General features: G+C 39.6%; 1 protein-coding gene and 1 long non-coding RNA gene across 3 annotated transcripts in view; one reads left to right on the top strand and one right to left on the bottom strand.

The window, feature by feature from the left end:
- LOC143229829 (uncharacterized) overlaps positions 1 to 19,676 on the bottom strand; it is a 28,570-nt gene extending 8,894 nt beyond the window's left edge. The window contains exon 1 of the long non-coding RNA XR_013016086.1: positions 19,535 to 19,676. This is a non-coding gene — a long non-coding RNA (uncharacterized LOC143229829). The remainder of the gene's footprint in view (positions 1 to 19,534) is intronic.
- LOC143229828 (XK-related protein 6-like) overlaps positions 11,453 to 20,155 on the top strand; it is an 89,840-nt gene continuing 81,137 nt past the window's right edge. Inside the window, exon 1 of one of the 2 annotated variants that reach the window (XM_076462647.1) lies at positions 11,453 to 11,723. In XM_076462647.1, coding sequence (XP_076318762.1) covers position 11,723 — 1 coding nt within the window. In that variant the 5' untranslated portion in view covers positions 11,453 to 11,722. The remainder of the gene's footprint in view (positions 11,724 to 20,155) is intronic. The other variant, XM_076462638.1, reaches the window with a different exon arrangement.

Raw genomic sequence — 20,155 nt, forward strand, 5'->3', positions numbered from 1 at the left:
CTTGTTTTTATTAAAGCACAAAGTTACACAATAAACTATCAATACTGTGACTTTCTAGGAAAGATTATATCTCTGACGTTGCTCACTACGTGTTTTGTTCATCTTAAAGATCTACCAAACACCACTAATCTATATTTGTCCTATGTATGTATTCTAGTCCTCGTGGTTCGCTAGAGTAAACTGTGAATCGGTAATAAATGTTACTTATTATATTTCCTTGAGGTACACTAGCAGTGTATAACAGTGTGAATTATGTATTACACACCCTGCCTCTTTTACTAAGAAAAACTGTCCGAGTGTTATGGTATTAATTATATGTTGTACTTCTCCAGGAAAGACTATCGGTCTATAATAGTACTAGAAATGTTCTTTAACCCTCGTGGTTCTCTAAAAGAGATTCGTAGCGGTACAATATGTTGGAGAAAACTAGTGCTCCTAAAGTTTTTAAAGCTGTGATAAAAAGCGATTATTATTTTGTGTAAATAAAAATATAAAAAAGTCGAACTCTCAATAAGAATTTGACGTGTCAGTATTGTAAATAACACTTTTCTATTGTTTGGTACTAATTTTTGTTATAAAATGTGTAATCTTAAAACGGCTCTGATTTTAACAAATCCGCTGTTGATGTTTTGTAAAGAAAACCTTAGGCGTTGGCTTCTCCATAGTTGCTGTCAATTTGGACTGTGTTTGTCGTGTTTTGGGAATTTTGAGCCGTGGTAAACATCACGTTCACCTTATGGAATTACTTTCTTTATGATAATGTTAGAAGATGGGGACGTGGGCTTTTCTCAACTCTCCATTCCAGAGTCGGTTGGTACTTTGAAAGGAGTTTTTATCTGAACTTGACGGTCTGGAAGCAGCTTTCTGCGCATGAGCACACATGTACTTACTTCCCAGCAGCTTACTGCGCATGAGCACACATGTGCTTACTTCCCAGCAGCTTTCTGCGCATGAGCACGCATGTACTTACTTCCCAGCAGCTTACTGCGCATGAGCACACATGTGCTTACTTCCCAGCAGCTTACTGCGCATGAGCACACATGTGCTTACTTCCCAGCAGCTTACTGCGCATGAGCACACATGTGCTTACTTCCCAGCTTCACCTCTACAGTTATTTCAGTTTTCCCATTTCGCTCTTACTTGTATTTCTGTACCTCGATGTATGAAGCAAATAGATAAGGTTAGATTCGTTCATTTTGATTCTGCCTCAACCATCTCTTCTCAATAAATTTAGTTATCACCGTAGAGATTGTACCAAGTTTTAGAAACTCCTGTTTTAGAGAACTCAACTTGTCCGTAAAATAATATTCGTTAGCCAAAAGTACTACAAATATAGTTTTCAAAAGTACATTAAGAAAAAGGTAGTGGTAGTTTAAAGCTATATAAACAAACAAACAAAAAAAACTTTTACGTCATCAAAAAACTACAAAAGCTATTTATTTAATAGCTAACAGAAATATTAATTAATTAACATGTAGAGTAAAAGTTAAATTCTGAAAGCCTATACCAAACGTACCCATTGTCTCCTGATCTCGTAACAAGTAATGTGGGGTACTACACACGCGCGTGCGCGAAGAAGAAAAGTAAGAAACTGTAAGAGAAAATAGACATGAGAATCCAAGCACAAATATGTACTTGGGTATTCATTTCTCATTCAATCTACCTGCTCTCTAGTCGTAACCGTAAAGCTTTATGCTGTTCTACATCCGCCGTCGAATTCGTGATACTTGCGTAGGTGAAACATACAAGGCTATTAGAGACAGAATACTATAAGACACGTCAGGAACTGTAATCGGAAAGCCGCTTCCAATCTAAGGGGACTTCCTTATTCTAAACAGCACAGTTGTGACAACCTCCCAGAATTTTTTCTTTCTGTGTACCTTCTATACTGAGTCAAAAATGATGAGTAGAAACTGTTAAAATTTGGGATCTTGGGCCAAAACTAAACACTCCAGACAGAGTCTATTGTTTAAATACTTCATTCCTCTATCTATTACATTGTTTAAATAATTACGTAAAGAGGTAAATAATATTAGAAATTTTAGGTTTTCCTCATTTTTGTATTTTAAAATCCAGTCCTCTTTAAATTTTTCACACAAACATACATTGCTGGCCAAAATCTTAAGGCTAATGAACATAAAAAATATGCATTTTGCGTTGTTAGACTCAACCATTTATTTGAGTAGAGCTTCCAAAGATGAAAATAAGAAAAGGGAAAATAAAAATAAAACCTTTTTTAGCATTTAATAGGGAAAATGTGAACACTATGAAATTAGCCTGAATACTAGCTGGTCAAAAGTTTAAGACCATACTGAAACGAAGCGTTAATCGGTAAACACTTAACGAAATTTAGTCATTTGTGTTTAAACATTTGCATTGTTAACATCTCCCACTGACGTCTCCTGTGTTACATTGGGTAGAAACATGGCAAAGGCTAAAAAGTTGACAGAGTTTGAACGTGGCAAAATTGTCGAGCTGCGAAAGCAAGGTCTCTCTCAACGTGCCATCGCTGGTAAGATTGGACGAAGTAAAACTGCTGTTGCAAATTTCTTAAAAGACCGTGAGGAATATGGAACGAGAATTTCAAGTGGTCGGCCCAAGAAAATTTTGCTGGCGTTGAGCAGGAGGATTCGACGGGTTGTCTGGCAAGACACCAGTCGATCGTCGAACTAGATTAATTTGGAATTTATTTATAACAATTAAAACTGTACAAAAAGGCATGATCAAAAAGTTAAAAGTAAACATAGACAAGAGAAAAACATATATACAAAAGGAAAAATAATTAAATATACATACACTGATAACTACATGAAGCTAGAGTGGAGGCAGGTCGGCTCAGAATCCAATCTCGGCCGGACGTCTCGCCACTTTGTGCGTTAGTGTGGGGTCGGGTGGAGATTGGATTCTGGCCTTTTCCTTCCAGTATACTTTAATCATCTTTAAGTATGTCATCTGGTTTGTTTGGAACAATTTGGTTTTCGAGCAGGCGCCAGTGTCGTACTTTCAGATACTCGGCGGCTGTGAACAGGGACTGGCACGTGGTACAGTATGGTCTCTGCCGAGAGAGGCGGGACCCGGAAAAGGCGGGCCACCCTTTCCCAGATCTCCACCAACGTTGTACAGAGGACCAATTTGTGCAAGACAGACTCTACCTGAGTGTGGCACATGGGACACAACTCAGATGCACAAGAGTTCCAAAGGTATGCACACTCCCTCACCTAAAGGATGCTGTGCACAACGCGCCAGTTGAAAGCCTAGAGGTAGCTACCGATATGAAGCAGCGCAACGCGGTCCCAAATAACGTCCCATGGCAGAGCAGGGTGGTGTTGCTCGATCCTGTGGGTACATTTGGGGATCAGCAGGTGGTAGAGGGAACGGGAGTCCGTCGGAACGTCGGCCGATACGGCACGACATCGCCGGATCGCCACAGCAGCGTCAACATACCAGGAAGGATAGTCAAAACACACTGGTGTTTGCAGGCCAAATGGAACACCAAAGAGCCCGCGACCCGTGCCAACCAAGAATCTAGTGAAGTGGCAACAGGGATGACCCTCTAAGGACAGACAGAGAAAGGTACTAGATAGAAGAAGGGAAAGACACTGGGTCTGGACCCATGGTATGCCCAGATCTCCCTTGCGGGGTGGCAGTGTCAAGGAAAGCCGAGTCACAGCCTCAGGCTTGCCACCCCACATGAAGGCAAAGGCATGGTGCTCGATGGCCTGTGCAATGCAGTCATCCAGAGGAAGGACAGCCCCCAGGTACCAGACCAAGGGGAGTATCCTCCTCTTCACCACCTCTGGAGGAAGAACAGCTCCCAGGTACCAGATTAAGGGGAGTATCCTCCTCCTCACCACCTCTGCCCTGTCAAACATGTTAACAGAACAGTAGCGGTAATCGTGCACTGCCGTAATCGATACGCTGCACCACCCCTCCCAAGCAACCCTAGGGCCCGCTAGAAAACGAACCCCAAAGCAAGTGTCTGGGTATGAGGCCCAGTGTAGACCAAATGGGGAGTCAGCAGACGAGGCCCATTTGCCAAAACCCCGAACCCGAGACTTGGGATAATTGAGCTGGGCAGCACTGGTCTGAGAGTAATGGTGGACAATGGCCAGCACCAAACTAATGATGTTATGTTCTGGAGGAACAGGTTCACATCGTCTGCATGCGCGACGTAAGGCACGCTCGTACCCCTTGGCAACTGGAGGCCACGCAATGAGACCGAGTGATACAGATAAGAAAGCAGGCACTCAATCACCAACATATAAAGCGAGGGGTCAACGGGCAACCCAGACGAACTCCCTACGAGATAGGAAAGGAAGACGTCAGGTACCCGTTAATCAAGAGCCTGCTCGAAGCAGTCGCGTACAAAGCTTGCATGTACTGGACAAAAACTGAAGGAAGGCTACACCTCCCCAGAACGAACCACAGAAATCCGTGGTGAACTCAATCAAAAGCTTTGCTCTGATCGAGGGACACAAAGATAGCAGGGATATCCTGATCCATGATGTAGTGGAACAGGTCCCTGAGAAGCACCAGATTTTGTTGGATACTTCTGCCCCGCATGCCACACGTCTGAGTGCAGTGAACCAAGGAAGGCATAACTGCACCCAAATGGGCAAACAGGACCTCAGAAATAATCTTTGCATCCACGTTCAGGAGAGAAATTGGTCGCCAGGAGGAAAGATCTTCAGACTGGTTGGGATCCTTACAGATAAGAGTAATGAGCCTATCCAGCATTCCCGGCAGCATAGACCACGTGGTCAGACAGGTGTTAAAAAGTATAACGAAATAGGGCCCGACAACATGCCACACGTGACAGTAGAATTCCAATGGCAGTCCATCTGGCCAAGGAACCTCTGAGTGGCATGAACCGAATGGCCAACCAACACTCACCCAAGCTGATGGGTTTCACCAGCTGTTTGTGAAAGGAAGGGTCGAGGGAGGTCAAAAACTGAGTAATGTCGCCCCGCAACCCCTCATCCGCGGGTGAAGCCGAATATAAACGGCGATAATAGCCGAGGCACGCATCTAGAATGTCAGAGATATCAGATGAGGAATGACCATTCTCCAACACCAGACTGGAGATGTCTGGTCTTGGCCATCTTCCGTGTCTTGCACAGTGAAACTCTAGTAACTGTTTTGGGATCGAGAGATTCCATCAAACTAGAGATGCTCGCTGCACAGAATAGTTCGGAATAATCCAAGTCTATATTCATTGGTCTGCTACGGAACAAGGCAGCCAAGATGTCCTGCTTGCCTCGCAAGGCCAGGCAGCGAGCCCGCTAACGACGCATGCCAGCTTGCCTCAACAAAGAGGCACAGGCTTCCTTGAAACCCACCCACCAGAACCCGGTGACAGACTCAACAGAGCAGAGCCCCCATACAAGGGCAACCAATTCGTCTCCAACCTCATCCTCAGCAAGGAGGGAGACGTTGAGCCTCCACACACCAGGGCCCCGAAAAACGGGGACAAAATCCCTGAATGTGGTGATAAGTGCCCGATGGTCGGAAACGTAAAACAAGACATCTCCAACCCGGTGAACTGCAGCTCTCCTGAGGCTTTGCCAAAGGCCAGGTGTTACATAGAATCTGTCAAGGCAACAAGAAACGCCCTGACTGGTCCAAGTTGCCACAAAAGCAGTCCCATGCAGCACACGCCAGACATCGGAAAAGTCGAAATCTGATAGCACCGCATGCAGAGACCGCATATACTAATCACCAGAAAGAGGATCACCCCAATCTTGTCGAGGTGAGGATCCAAAATGCAGTTGAAGTCGCCACCAAGGACGATATTGGCCTGTGTAACTTCGAACCTGTCCAAGCCCGCAAAGGTCTTCCGCCCCCAAGACTGGGATGGTGCACAGACATTGACAAGCTGAATCTTACGACCTTCAGCGACAACATCAATGCACGCAACCTGCCCCACAGCATCATTATGTGATGCGAGGATGGTCCCATTAAAATGCGGGTGAAAGAAAATCCCCACACCCCGCGCACGTGTCGTGCCTAAGGACTAGAAGGCACAGACAGGATAACGAGAGTAAAATGAAAAGTGGTCCTTTCGAGAGGCAAAATGGGCCTCCTGCAAAAATATGGCATCAACTGCAAAGCGGTTGAAGAGGGAGAATGCGTAGAATTGCTTAGCAATGCCATGCATCTCCTGGATGTTTAAAGTAATGCAGGAAAAACCCATCAATTAATCAGAGGGGAGGAATCAGTGATGCTGCTGCTTTGACTGTATAGATGGAGGCAGGGGGCGAGCGCCCTCTTGAGGCTACCCGATCCCACCCCCGCTTCGCAGCTGCAACCGTCGGCATCTGTTAACCATCGCCACAACCCAGGAACATCAAGACCTATGTCTGGAGAAGACACGGGGCTGCAGTGCCCCTGCTCCCCCTAATTCTTCCCTCCGAGCCCCGAGAGACTGGGAAGACTGGGGAAGTTGACAAAACAAGCCAGGTGACAGGAGCTCGTCCAATGCCGGGGTTGGGGCCAACACGGCAGCAGAGGAAGGGGCCAGAATACCCCAACATCCGAGGTCTGGGCAAGAGGTCCCTCAAAACCCCCAGGCACATCCGCGCCAGCATGGGAAGCCTGGGTCACCTCAGTGGCGCAATCTCCCCAGCCGACCCACCCAGAACAGAGGAGTTTGGACCCTCCTCAGAGGATCGCACCTCAACACTTACCAGAGTGGTAAGAGCATGGGCGCCATCACAGCCCTCAACCCCCTCATCACCCGACGCAGTGTGACCACCACCACAAACATCACAAGTCACATGATAGGCACTGTCGGTGTGTCCAAAGGCCAGACATATCCCGCACTGCGGGGTCTGATACGCGGTTCACAGGTGGCCATCGAGGCACAGTAGCGACAGAGCCGGCGCATGCCGGGTAGTTAACTATGACCCAGAAGCCGTTCACGGTGATGAAGTTGGAAACTGGCTTCTTCATGTCCAGACAGATTCTTCAGTTCCCGGTACATACTGACGGGCGAATCTGGTGTGTCTCGTGTTCTATCTTACGAACTGTACCGTACGCCGCCAATGCGCCCCTTAAGACGTCATGGGCCAGTTCGTAAGGAGCCGACCTGAGGGTCAACCATTTAATGTTTTGCTCGGCCGGGTCCACGGACAAACTGGTCTCCGAATTGAAAGTCTCCTTTGTCCAGCAGAGTCCGAGCGTATGAGGCCTACGCCAGCGTCGCCACATATCGCCCATTTCCAATATGTTGGAGACACTACACATGGCTGCCCCCCACAGCAGCGTTTAAGGAGTCAATGGCCGCCGAGGGAAGCGAGGCCGCGGGCACCACTAAATGGATGGACCGCGGCCGAACAGAGTATGGTCGTAGTCATACCGACCTGCGCACGCACACATACACTTCTAAAATACTAACATGCTCTACAACACGCGACCAAATTTTTCACGGACTATGCAGAACATAATACAACACACGGTGAAAAAAACACAAACTCCCGTAAGGGGCACAGCGAATGACGGTAACGAAAACAAAGAACCAGTCTATCGTCGAACCGGATAAGCCCTTACCCGCGCAGATTGTAGCTCAAGAACAATAAAACGGCAACTACGAGAGAAAGGCTTTAAAAACTGTAAACGTCTTCAAAGGCCACGCCTCCTTCCACATCACCATACAGCTCGGTTAAACTTTGCTGAGAAGCACCAAACATGGGACGTAGAAATGTGGAAGAAGGTTTTGTTCTCTGATGAGAAAAATTTAACCTGGATGGTCCTGATGGCTTCCAAAGTTACTGGCACGATAAGGATATACATTTTCTACACGACACAGTGGAGGAGGTTGCATCATGATCTGGGGTGCTTTCTCCTTCCATGGAACTTCAGGTTATACAGGGACGTCAAACAGTGGCATGTTGGAAAGAGCATCCTTATTGACTGAAGGCCCTCGCTTATGTAGAAATGATTGGATCTTTCATCATGACAACGCTGCAATCTACAATGCCCGCAGAACTTTTTCATGGCGAATAACGTGATTCTTTTGGACCATCCAGCGAGATCGCCCGAATTGAACCCCATTGAAAAGGTTTTGGGGTGGATGGCAATAGAAATGGACGTCAATTCCAAACAGTGCATGATCTTCGTGAAGCCATCCTCACCATTTGGAATAACATTCTAGCCAGCCTTCTGCAAACGCTTATATCGACCATGCCAAAGCGAATATTTGCAGTTATTCGCAATGACGGCCGTGCAACTCACTGCTGAGACCTCTTGTTGGGCATTTCCTGCCCTGTTTAGGACTTCTTTTTGGTATGGTATTAAACTTCTGACCAGCTAGTATTTAGGCTAATTTCATAGTGTTCACATTTTCCCCATTACATGCTAAAAAAGCTTTATTTTTATTTTTCCTTTTCTTATTTGAATATTTCGAAGCTCTACTCAAATAAGTGGTCTAACAACGCAAAATGCATATTTTTTCTTTATGTTAATTGAATTTAAGATTTTATTCAGTGTACATATATATATATATATACGTGTGTACTACAACTGTTAAAACTACGTATCATCTAAGGCCCGGTATGGCCAAGTGGTTAAGGCACTCGACTCTTAATACGAGGGTCGCGCGGGTTCGAATACCCATCGCACCAAACATGCTCGCTCTTTCAACCGTGGGAGTGTTATAATGTGACGGTCATTCCCACTATTCGTTGTTAAAAGAGTAGCCCAAATGTTGGCGGTGGATGGTAATGACAAGCTGCCTTCCCTCTCGTCTTGCATTGATAAATTAGGGACGCCTAGCGCAGATAGCCCTCGTGTAACCTTGCGTGAAATTCAAAAACAAACAAATCATCTAAATCGTGTACTAATATAAATAAATGTGAAGAAGAGGAAATCCTCAATAGCCGCGTACTTGAAATTATTTTTGGTAGGAATAAAGTAAATTAATATAAGGCATTCTTCCTTTTTAATAAACTACGTAATTTTTGTGAACCAGTAACACCAAGTGTGGGGCGCGCGTATGCCCGATTTTATTTTAGTTTATTACTCTTCAGAATCTCTACAAGCACATCCTGAAGTTGAAATTCTTTCGGGCAGTAATAGGGTAAATTAATCTATGACACCCTGGGCGTGGTCAAATATATAACTCGAAAGAGTTTGCCCTCTTGAGTCCAAAGCTGTAACTGTATCTCAAATCGGTCAAGACATGGCGGAACTATGAGCTAAACAATAACAGGAAACAAACTCGGAGCTACGCCGCGGCTAAAGGTATATACAGGTTATTTTCTGCAATAAATAGTTCCCGTTAATTACGAACAATATATATATATATATATATACGGTTTAACAATACACTTATAGTATAAGTAATTCAACAGTGGTAACGAGCATGCATCTGTAAGGGTAATAGATAATCTAAGTATCACTATACATTCGGATGGTATCTGAAACCTAATATATTAAACGTAAAATTTATACGGTGGTTTAGAAGGCAATTGTTTAAATCATTTGTCATACTTCTATCACTATAATTGTTACTAATCACTAAATTTATATTTTCAGCTAAAGCTTTTTAATTTTTATTTAAATTTAACCTATATTTGCTACTTTTGTTTACTAGCCTTGAAACAGCAGATTTTACTGGTCTGAATGCTCGTTAGCTTCAAACATTATATTTTCTAGAGCAATATTATTTATCGTAAAACTTGTGTCAGTCCTAGGGCACACGAGTTATACATGAATTTCTCATTACACTTCAATGTTACGACCTCGGGAGCGTTAACATATAATAGACAATATTCAAGCCAGATTATAGAATAACCACTTGGTTTTTTTGTTGTTCTCTGATTTATGTTATAAAGCTTTGAGAAAAATGTCAGAAAAAAATTAAATCCAGAGTAAATCAGGTTTCAGAGAACGTTCCTTTATGCAAAAGACACTGTGATTTATTTTCTTTCTTACAGCAACATATAAAAGCGTTTTAAGTGATCATTTCATTAACATTCCGGTGGCGTCCTCTCACGGTTTCGCGCCCACTTTAAACCAAAAAAAAAAAAAGTTGTTTTGATTAGACGTGTATAGAGTTGAGCCTCTCGGGTAGAAACGATTCCGAAACCGTTTACTGCAAATACTAAGTACGAATACTGAGATGTCTGCAACCGCACCTGAGCCCACGTTATTTTTCTGTGAGTATCGAATAATGAACACAATCAAAGATCAATTCATTAGCCACATTCACAGACAAAACGAAGAGTCAATTCTATTAAAATACCCACAAAAAACGCTTAAATATTCAAATATCAAAAGTCTTTGATTTAAACCTAGTACTTGATGTGTTTACATTAGATATTCTGTATACTGTGTGTTTGATTTCTTATAGCAAAGCCACATCGGGCTATCTGCTCAGCGCACCGAGAGGAATCGAACCCCTGTTTGTAGCGTTATAAATCCGAAGACATACCGCTGTACTAGCAGGGGGCTATTCTGTATACACCAAGCACATGAAACAAAGGTACTGATTGATTACCTTAGTTAATCTTACACTAAATTAGGAGTTAGGTTGATGATCACAAGTATATAAAAATAAGTCAAAACCAAAATTTATGTTTATTTCCCTGTCTCGTACAATAACATGGCACAGTGACTAGTCTCGAGACTTATAGCGCTAAAAATCATGTTTTCATAAGATTTGTTTGTTTTTGGTTTTCGAATTTCGCGCAAAGCTACACTACGGCTACCTGCGCTAGTCATCCCTAATTTAGTAGTGTAAGACTAGAAGAAATGCGTCTAGTCATCACCACCCACCGCTAACTCTTGGGCCACTCTTTTACCAACGAATAGTGGGATTTGCCGTCACATTATAACGCCTCCACGGCTGAAAGGACTAGCATGTTTGGTGCGAGGGGGGTTCTAACCCGCGACCCTCGGATTACGAGTCGAACGCCTTAACCCACCAGGTCATCTTTTCATAAGAAGCGCTATGCTTTAAGCACGAACAAACAATACAGTACAATAATAAGTTTGTGATGAATAAAAAAATTAAGTTCGTGATATCAAAATATGGCACATTTACAATCACGTTTACGTCTTAATTCGCCATGGATTATTAAGCTGAAATTCGTTAAAAAAACGGTGTGAATAAAAACGAAATGAAACCGTTTCGATTTTGAAAGTTGAACACATATTGTGTGTGTGTGTGTGAAGGGGTCGCATGGGTGGAAGGAGCTCGTGATGCGGATCGCCTGCTGTTATGTGAATGGATTGGAAGAAAATCAATACCAACCGTGGCAGTAGTTTGGTTTGGGTACAGCCTGGTTTGCTTTTACTCCACTTACTACAACCGACAGCACTGAACCAGAAGAGAGCGTCTTGCACTTCTGGTGCTATTGTAGTGGAAGTCGAGCACGCCTGATTCAGCTGTGACAAAACCTCTAACGGCACGCGCATGAGTAATTATCAGTGCTTGGAGAGTGTACGTATACGTCACTAAGAGAAGAACTTAGCGGACACTCTTTAAATAGTACAGCTGTCCTTGGGGGAGCGCGTAGAGAGACATAGAAAGAGGTCAAAACAACGTTAGCTGGTTGAAAACAACGCTTAAGTTATAAAGCCCTGGCGTCTATTTGTGACCTAGATCTTAACAGTGAGTAACGTAATCATATAATACCTTGAGAAATCGCATGCCTCCCATCAGGCCAAGCGACTACCACAATTCTACCATACCAGGAACATCGGCTTACCTTCAAATACAAGTAAGTTCAAGCGACCTGTTAGAATCGTAAGTTCATAATCATAACTTACTTGTTCTATTATATTTCCGTGGTTATGTGGTTTTAATGATGGAAGAAACATTTTCAGGAACTAGAATTATAGACTGTCTGTCGTCACCACCCGTCAATACTGAACTCATTCAATAAATGTTATCTTATTTTTTATAGAGCTCACAAAAACACTGCTAAATTAGCATAATTTTATTTTTTGGCCTTTATATATGTATATGGGAATAAACGATTTGTTTTTGTTTTGCTCATCATGTCCAACCATGATGCTTTTACAATGTATGACGACACGACAATATATCTTAACTACAGAAAAACAAAAGGAACCTGTTTAGATACGTTGCGATATTAACACTTCCGCAGTTCTTTGAAATGTAGATATAGAGCTATGTTTGTTATTCGAAACTTTTAATTTCTCTGTTTAATAAAAACTAGTTCACAATTCGTGAAAAACATTACTTGTAGCATGTATGCGGCAGTTGTCTCAAGCTCTTAACTTATTATGCAGACCTGTCAGCTAAAGGCATCATTTTGAGCTATTCTTTTTCATAGGATTTAGGTGTGATGCGAAATGAAAGCTTCAAGCGTTACAAGCCCTTCGAAGGTTTTGAAATTAATCACAGTAATTTCCATAATTATCGATAACTTCTGTATAATTGAAATAAAAACGGTAGAAACATCTAATGGAGACAGTTCGATGGCGCTGGTTAAATAGATTTACAAAATAAAACATTAGCTTATTACCTAGAGCAGTTTCAAAGAGTATCATTGATCCAAGTGAGGAAAATATTTAACATAAAGTAAACCAGTTTTTTTAATAATTATTAGAAGTATGGTGAATAAATAACACAATATAAACGAGTTAGATGAAACGCCGTTCGAAGAATGGTAAATAGTTATAGATGAAAATAACGTAAGTAACAAATAATATGAACCAGACTGACCAATCACTGCTGTAAGTAACGTAAATAATGAACACATTATAAATCAGCTTGACTAGTCATTATTGTAAGTAACATAAATAAAGAACATATTATAACCAAGCTTGAACAATCATTATAACAGGTAACGCAAATCGCAAAAATACTATAAACCAGCTTGAACAGTCGTTGTAAGTAACGCAAATAATGAACATAGTATAAACCAGCTTGACCAATCATTGTTAGAAGTAAGGTTTGATATGCTAATTCTGTTTATAGCATAACAACTACCTACATGACGAACCGAATTGTTAACGGCGTGATTTGGAAATTATAAAATCGTACTTTGTATACATTTTAGTCACCTTCTTGTGTCATATTACAAACACAAACCCTATTTTAATAATTATACGTTATCAAGAAAACCAAACCGAATACATCTTGATACATATTTATCTACACAGAGACACATACGCATTTAAGAAAATGCTAATTTATTGTCAAACAAGAGAAAAACGAATTATCAAAGCAGACGACTATTTGTCACTGAAACCACAAAATATTTAACGATAATTCACCTACAATTACGAAACAAAATCTTCCTCAAACTATACTTAAATTCTAAGCTTCCTTCATGTTTAAAACAGTAAACATCCTTCAAATTCAAAATATCACATTACTGGTCAAACTATAGTTCAATTTTTTTTTTACATTAAAACTACTACATTAGTAGTCAAAGTATAATTATAACTCTGCTTTAAATTAAAATTACTACTTCACTGACTAAAGTATAGTTTTAACGTTACTTTTAAAACCCTACATTGTTAGTCAAAGTGTAGTTGTAACGGTACTTTAAGATTACAATACCATCGTACCAATAAAAGTATAGTTGAAATATTTCTTTAAAGTTATTATAATACCACACCACTGGTTGAAGAATAATTCTGATGTGGATTTAAGGTTATAATATAATATTTGTGGTCAAAAAAGTAGTTCTAGCTTGCTTTAAGTTTAAAATACAAAATACTGTTCAAACTATACACCGAACATTACCTTAAAGTTAAAATACAACATGGTGGAAAAAGTATAGTTCTAACATTGTTTTAAGGTTAAAAATATACATAGTAAATGTATATTTCTAAAGTTGTATGTACAGTATCATTGACCAATGTTTAGTTCCAAGGTTGCTTTAGGGTTAAAAGACAATATAATAGTGTAAAATATAGTTCTAACGTTGCTTTAAAGTTGAAATACCATATCACTGATCAAAATATTACTAAAAAAGTGTGCATTAATATTAAAACTGTCTTATTATTATGGATTTGTTAAAAATGAATGTTCTTTATTATCAAAACAAACTTTTAACGCTAATTAATTTTAAAGTTTGGTTGAAATTAAAACAGTTTACAAATCGATTGGCCTAAAATTAAATTTTGATTTTTCTGAATAATAAGCAACATTTTCGGTTATTGTCAAATTTACATATTAAAACTTGTTCAAACATAGTGTACTAACGAGTTCAGTTTTACGAGTAATTATATTATAGTACGTAAGTGTTATATAACGTCGTTGATGATTAAATATTATCATTGATTATTCTAGAATTTTGTTTTAATGCTGTTCATTTTAGATCGCCAGTTTTTAACTTTTAAAATTTTAATGTTTTTTGATAAAATATGTTAGGAATTGTCTAAATAATTACAAGGATAGTTTTATCAAACATGTATCAGAACTACATTTTGGACATTCTTTGGCGCCGAAAGTTGATTGCTTTTAGAAAATGTAATTTACTAGGCAAAATTTTCATACACTCGTATTATAAAGATGCGTTCAGATCGACTATTTAGAGTTTTCAAAATGGCATTGGAAAACAATAGAACATATTATAATCGGATACCAGGCCATCCAAAAAGAGACCTGCGCAACAAGTCAAATAATAGAATATGTTATAATCGGATACCAGGCCATCCAAAAGAGACCTGCGCAACAAGTCAAACAATAGAATATGTTATAAGCGGATACCAGGCCATCCAAAAAGAGACCTGCGCAACAAGTCAAACAATAGAACATTTTATAATCGGATACCAGGCCATCCAAAAAAGAGACCTGCGCAACAAGTCGTACTCCTGCTATGATAAGCAAAGTGAGGCATCTTATAAAAGGACAGAATCCAGAAACACAAAAGACAGTGGCGACATAACAAGAGGGATCTTTTCTGGAAACAAGGCCAAGAGGATAGAGGCTCACCATGGTAATGATTCCAGTAATTCACCTAGTTCAACTATCGCATACCTCAATATAACTGGTAAAATGGAAGGGCACTCATGCTATTCCATAAGACATTCCAGCCAATGTGCTTGATGAAGTGCCTTTTAATTTCTGTGTGATCGATCTATTGAAGCAGATGCTAATAAACTGTTTTTCTGGTACTCCTGAAATATTATGGAAAGCCAGCAGGAAAGAAAAGTGCATTTTGGACCTGACAGCTTACAATTGAGCGTTTTGCAACAGAAATTACATTATACGGCGACTGCTGAGAATCATGGCCGTCACGTAGAGTATGACTGAACAGAGTGACAATGTCAGTAGCGACGTGTGAAGCTCCAAATCATTTTACTATAAGGTATTCTACCTTCTATTTTATTCACGATCTATGATAATGATTTAAAGACCAAATCATCTTGTCGCTGAACATACTCATGGCCTGTGACTACACGGCTTATAAGTCCGGTTATCGAGTAAAATTAATCCTTTGTGCCAGGTTTACATTAGAAAACTTTTCAAATCGTCTACTGTTCAGAGATTGTAACAGCATATAAGACACCGACAGTTTATCGTTTGAAGAAAGAGGTGTATGTAATGTTGAAAAGTATTGATAAAGCAAGGAAAGGAGGGATTCGTAGAGAGAGAAAATTCTACTCTGTGATTGGCTACCATTACACACCCGGAGTAATGGAGAAAATTAATAGCTTGCTGGAACAAACTCAAGCTCACAGTAATACGTTCCCGAAAAAAGGTAGTAACATTTTCTCAGAACTACAAATAAGACAATTCACGTTTTAATGTATTTTTAATCTACGTAACCCAAATAGTGATCAACTCTTAAAGCTGTGAGATTAGCAACTGCTACGCCAGAGATGCAACGTTTCAGAAATGGCACAGAACATGTAAGAAATGCTTTTTCAGAGAGGTTTAAGTTTTGTGTTAAAACTATAGTGGTAAATTAAACATTCATAGAGTTGATAAAATATACAGGCTAACATGCTGACACAACTATACCACGAAAAAATACCATCTTTACGTAGACTGGATGCTAAGTTATGGATGGCTACATCAAGATAAAGCATTCAGTCACGCGCCCAAGCCAGTATGCCAAGTCGTCAGCAATTTTCAGTGGGAATTAATGTATATTGTTTGCAGACATTTTCCATGCATTTATGCACCTTTTGGACTGTTCAAACAAGCCTTCTAAATTCGTCCATGCACAAATAACAGGCTGTAAAACTTGTAAGAAGGATTGGGAAAAACTGTGTATTCCGTTTACGATTTTCATTGACTGTGTAAACGGTTCCTACAGTTCTTGATGACGAGAGTAGTAACGCTAGTAACAAATTGCGTGTTTTTAGTTTCTAATAAATTATGATATCTGAAATGTAATTATCATGTTTCACGGGGTAGAACTGACATATTTTCGTTGACCGCTACTTTTATTACACACACTAGGACCCAGCACATTGATGACGATTTTACAAACCATAAATACTAAGGCACTTACAGCCCTTCATATACATATATATGTTAACGACAAAAATAAAATTCAGAGTATGATGTGTAATAGCGGAAGAGAAGAAGTATCTGAAGATGTAGGACCCATACAGCGGTGGGGATGCACCATCTATCAGGCTCAACCTCTATAGATTCTGTGCTCATGACGCCCTATGTGCCCCCTCTCCCACTGACACAGTGGTTTGTCTGCGGACTTGTACTGCTATTAAACGGGTTTTGATACCTATGGTTCGCAGAGCAAAGATAGTTTTTTTGTGTAACGTTTTGCTTAAATACGAAACAAACAAGTGACGTCGCACTGACGAAAGTGGTCTTATACTACAGGAACTAAAATGCAATACAATATGATGTAATGCATCTAGATTATAAATTTACCAGTGATGAAACGTAAACAATAGGTTTAATGAAAAAAAAAATCGACTTACTCTCGAGCAAACGATGCAGTTGGATGTCTTTTACACTTTCCACAGTGTGACATCGTATACCTAGCTGGCTACAAAATACTTTTAAGTATCAAGACTTTTATAGGACTTGAACTGCTTTCCTGTTTGTTTGGATTTTCACGCAAAGCTGCACGAGGGTTATCTGCGCTAACCGTCCTTAAGCAGTGTAAGACTAGAGACAAGGCAGCTAGCTAGTCATCACCACCCACCACCTACTCTTAGGCAACTCTTTTACCAACGAATAGGCTGAAAGGGCGAACATGTTAGGCGTGACAGGAATTCGAACCCGCGACCGTCAGATTACAAGTAGAGCGTCCTAACCATCTGACCATGCTGGACCTCTGTTTTCTTTCGTAAAAATATTTTCAGGACTAAATAATTTGACACTTATATTCTCAACCTGTGAAACGTTAACGTTGGTTTTTAGGCCTAACTAGGATCCTCTGTTTCAAATATCGACTAATTTATTAGCATCTAGAGCGATTGTTATTGCTAAGGAGATGGAATAAGGATATGTCGTGTTAAGAAAGACATTTCTGCACTTCATATTTTTGACTTGCATATATTATTTAATTTTCCATTAAGTTTTATAAAAAAAAAAAAAAAATGAACGGAGAACTAGGTGACTGTAGCAGAGGCCATGTTTCCATGAATAATGTTTACATACAGTATGGCCGGAAATTGTTGCCTTGTTTATTTTAGTCATCTGATTGTATAAGATATATCTACAAATATAATATTATATTACACATTTAACATTGGTAGTAGCGTGGGAGCTCAAACCTACATAATGTACAATTCATCGTCTACAGAGGCACGGCATGGTCAGGTGGGTTAAGGCGTTCGACTCATAATCTGAGGTTCACAGGTTTGAATCCCTGTCGCACCAAACATGCTCGCCCTTTCAGCCGTGGGGGCGTTACAATGTTACGGTCAATCCCACTATTCGTTGGTAAAAGAGTAGCCCAAGAGTCGGCGGTGGGTGGTGATGACTAGCTTTCTTTCCTCTAGTCTTACACTACTAAATTAAGGACGGCTAGCGCAGATAGCCCTCGTGTAGCTTTGTGCGAAATTCCAAAACAAACATCGTGTACAGTCAACTGCGTTATGATAATTGCTTTTCATGAAAGAAAATAGAAATAATTAATATTAAGCTGAAACAAAACATGTATTATCTATTAAATAGTATACGGACCACTTGTCACTTGAAACTTGCATTTACATTCCAATACCAGTTATGTACAAGTATGAACAGGAGAAATGTAACGTGAAATAACTGAGGCAGTTTGTTTGACTAAACAGATAGGATTCTAATGCAACTCTTAATTGTACATTTACAGAAATGTGGTACATCTTCAAAGTTTCTCTTTAGCCAGTATGATATTTAAAGACAGGATAAGTTGTATAAACTATACAAAATAACGAGGCTTGGCTTTCAACATGGATCCGTTGAGCACATAATGTCGTTTGCAACGTGTAATATGTATTTAAAACAAACATATTACTCCATGAAAACAAAGTTGAACATGAAACTGTTGTTTTCTCTTTTTCGTTTGGTAATTACTCAACTTAGTTAATATTTGTTTGATAATTATATGACATTAGTTAATCTTTAGATGCCATCAGATTCTTATCCAAAATGTAAAGGAGGTAAGAGGCACATTGGCAAACAAGCAAAGAAGCTTTTACTTTTACCAGTTGCTTCTATTTGTCATCAAGTTCTAAAAGTTACTTTAAAAGTTAATTAAAAAAATATTAACGATACCAGTGACAGTTGTCGTACGAGGATATGTTAGAATCTTTGTTTTCTCTTGAAAAATAAGAGTTAAGAGTGGATCTGATTGAGTTTATCGTTTTCTTTAAAAAATATTTCGTTTAAGAACAAATACATTCAACCAATCGACTGCAGAGCCGTAGAGGTAGATTTAAATGCTCTTCATTCCGTATGTAAGGCCAACGAATAGAAGTTGTTTTTTTCTAATAGGCGGTATATTTCTTATGGCTGTGTTAATTTCATTTCTTCTATAGATATTTCTTGTATAAGAATACATTCTACAATTTGTAGTCGTTAGTTTATGTGTACTATACATGCGACACCTGGTGTCTTGAAATATGAAAAGAAAATTATCAACTATAGTACAATGCTACTGTGTTATGGTTATTACAACTGCTTGGTACATAGTACACAAACAATATGACCAATAAGAACTGAATATAACATACGACTTTCCTGTTGTGATTAAATAAAAATAGAATGTTTGTTGGTTACACATGATCAGGAGAAAGTTAACTACGCATATCACAAGTAAAATGCAATTCGAAAATTAATAAAGCCAATTTTCTACAAAAAACTGAAAAGAAATACATAATGCCATAAATTACTACACAAAATCAATAATGATTATCGTCACCTGTGTATTCTTCATAGTAACAAATGTTTTTGGCTATTATTCCTAGAAGAACAATGAAAACGTATCTGAAACGAAGTAGAATCTACCAAGTGGTTCAGAAAGAAATTTGATAGATTTTAGTTATTGTAGGCCAACCGTATCAGATTACAACCAACAATGCTGTTTAAGTTGTGAACAATCGAACCTCACTTCTCAAAATTATTGCCGTTTAGTACGACCCCTACCTTTCATCATACAAGTTCGAGAAGACTCGGGTGTGGCTTTATGAATCCAACTCTATAAAGCTATTTTTGGAACATCCTTGTCTGGACATTCTTTCTAAGTAGGCAGACTGTGCGAGAGAACCGCTGAGATACAAGTCACAGCTTTCTTCACGTTGGAGGACGTTGTCCAAGTGTATATTGCCCAATTACATTCGTTACATCACGTTATTTACATACTGTATGTATTTCATACATTTACATCACGTTAATAAATTAAATGCTCCTGTCTCATGGTAAAATATGAACAGATACACTTTTCGTGTATTTAAACACGCAGATTGGTCTTCCCACACGTTAAATTTATTAGTGGAATTTCGATTGATGGCATTTCAAACCACCTATGACCTTTATATTCTATGCTACTTTAAATATAATCTATTAGTTAAATTTTGATTTATTCAATGTTGTAATGGATGTGAATTAGAAAAAAAAAAAGGAGCCTTATTGATCGGATGTAGTGGCCTACATGCTAGTTCCTTGAAAGCGAACCACTTCACGTATCGTATGGTACAAAAATCAATTTGAACATTGAAGTCAATGCTAAAAAACGTAAGACAACGTTCCGTTATTTGTTGTTTGTTA

This window comes from Tachypleus tridentatus, chromosome 10, assembly GCF_004210375.1.
Source record: "Tachypleus tridentatus isolate NWPU-2018 chromosome 10, ASM421037v1, whole genome shotgun sequence".
Classification (NCBI taxonomy): domain Eukaryota; kingdom Metazoa; phylum Arthropoda; class Merostomata; order Xiphosura; family Limulidae; genus Tachypleus; species Tachypleus tridentatus.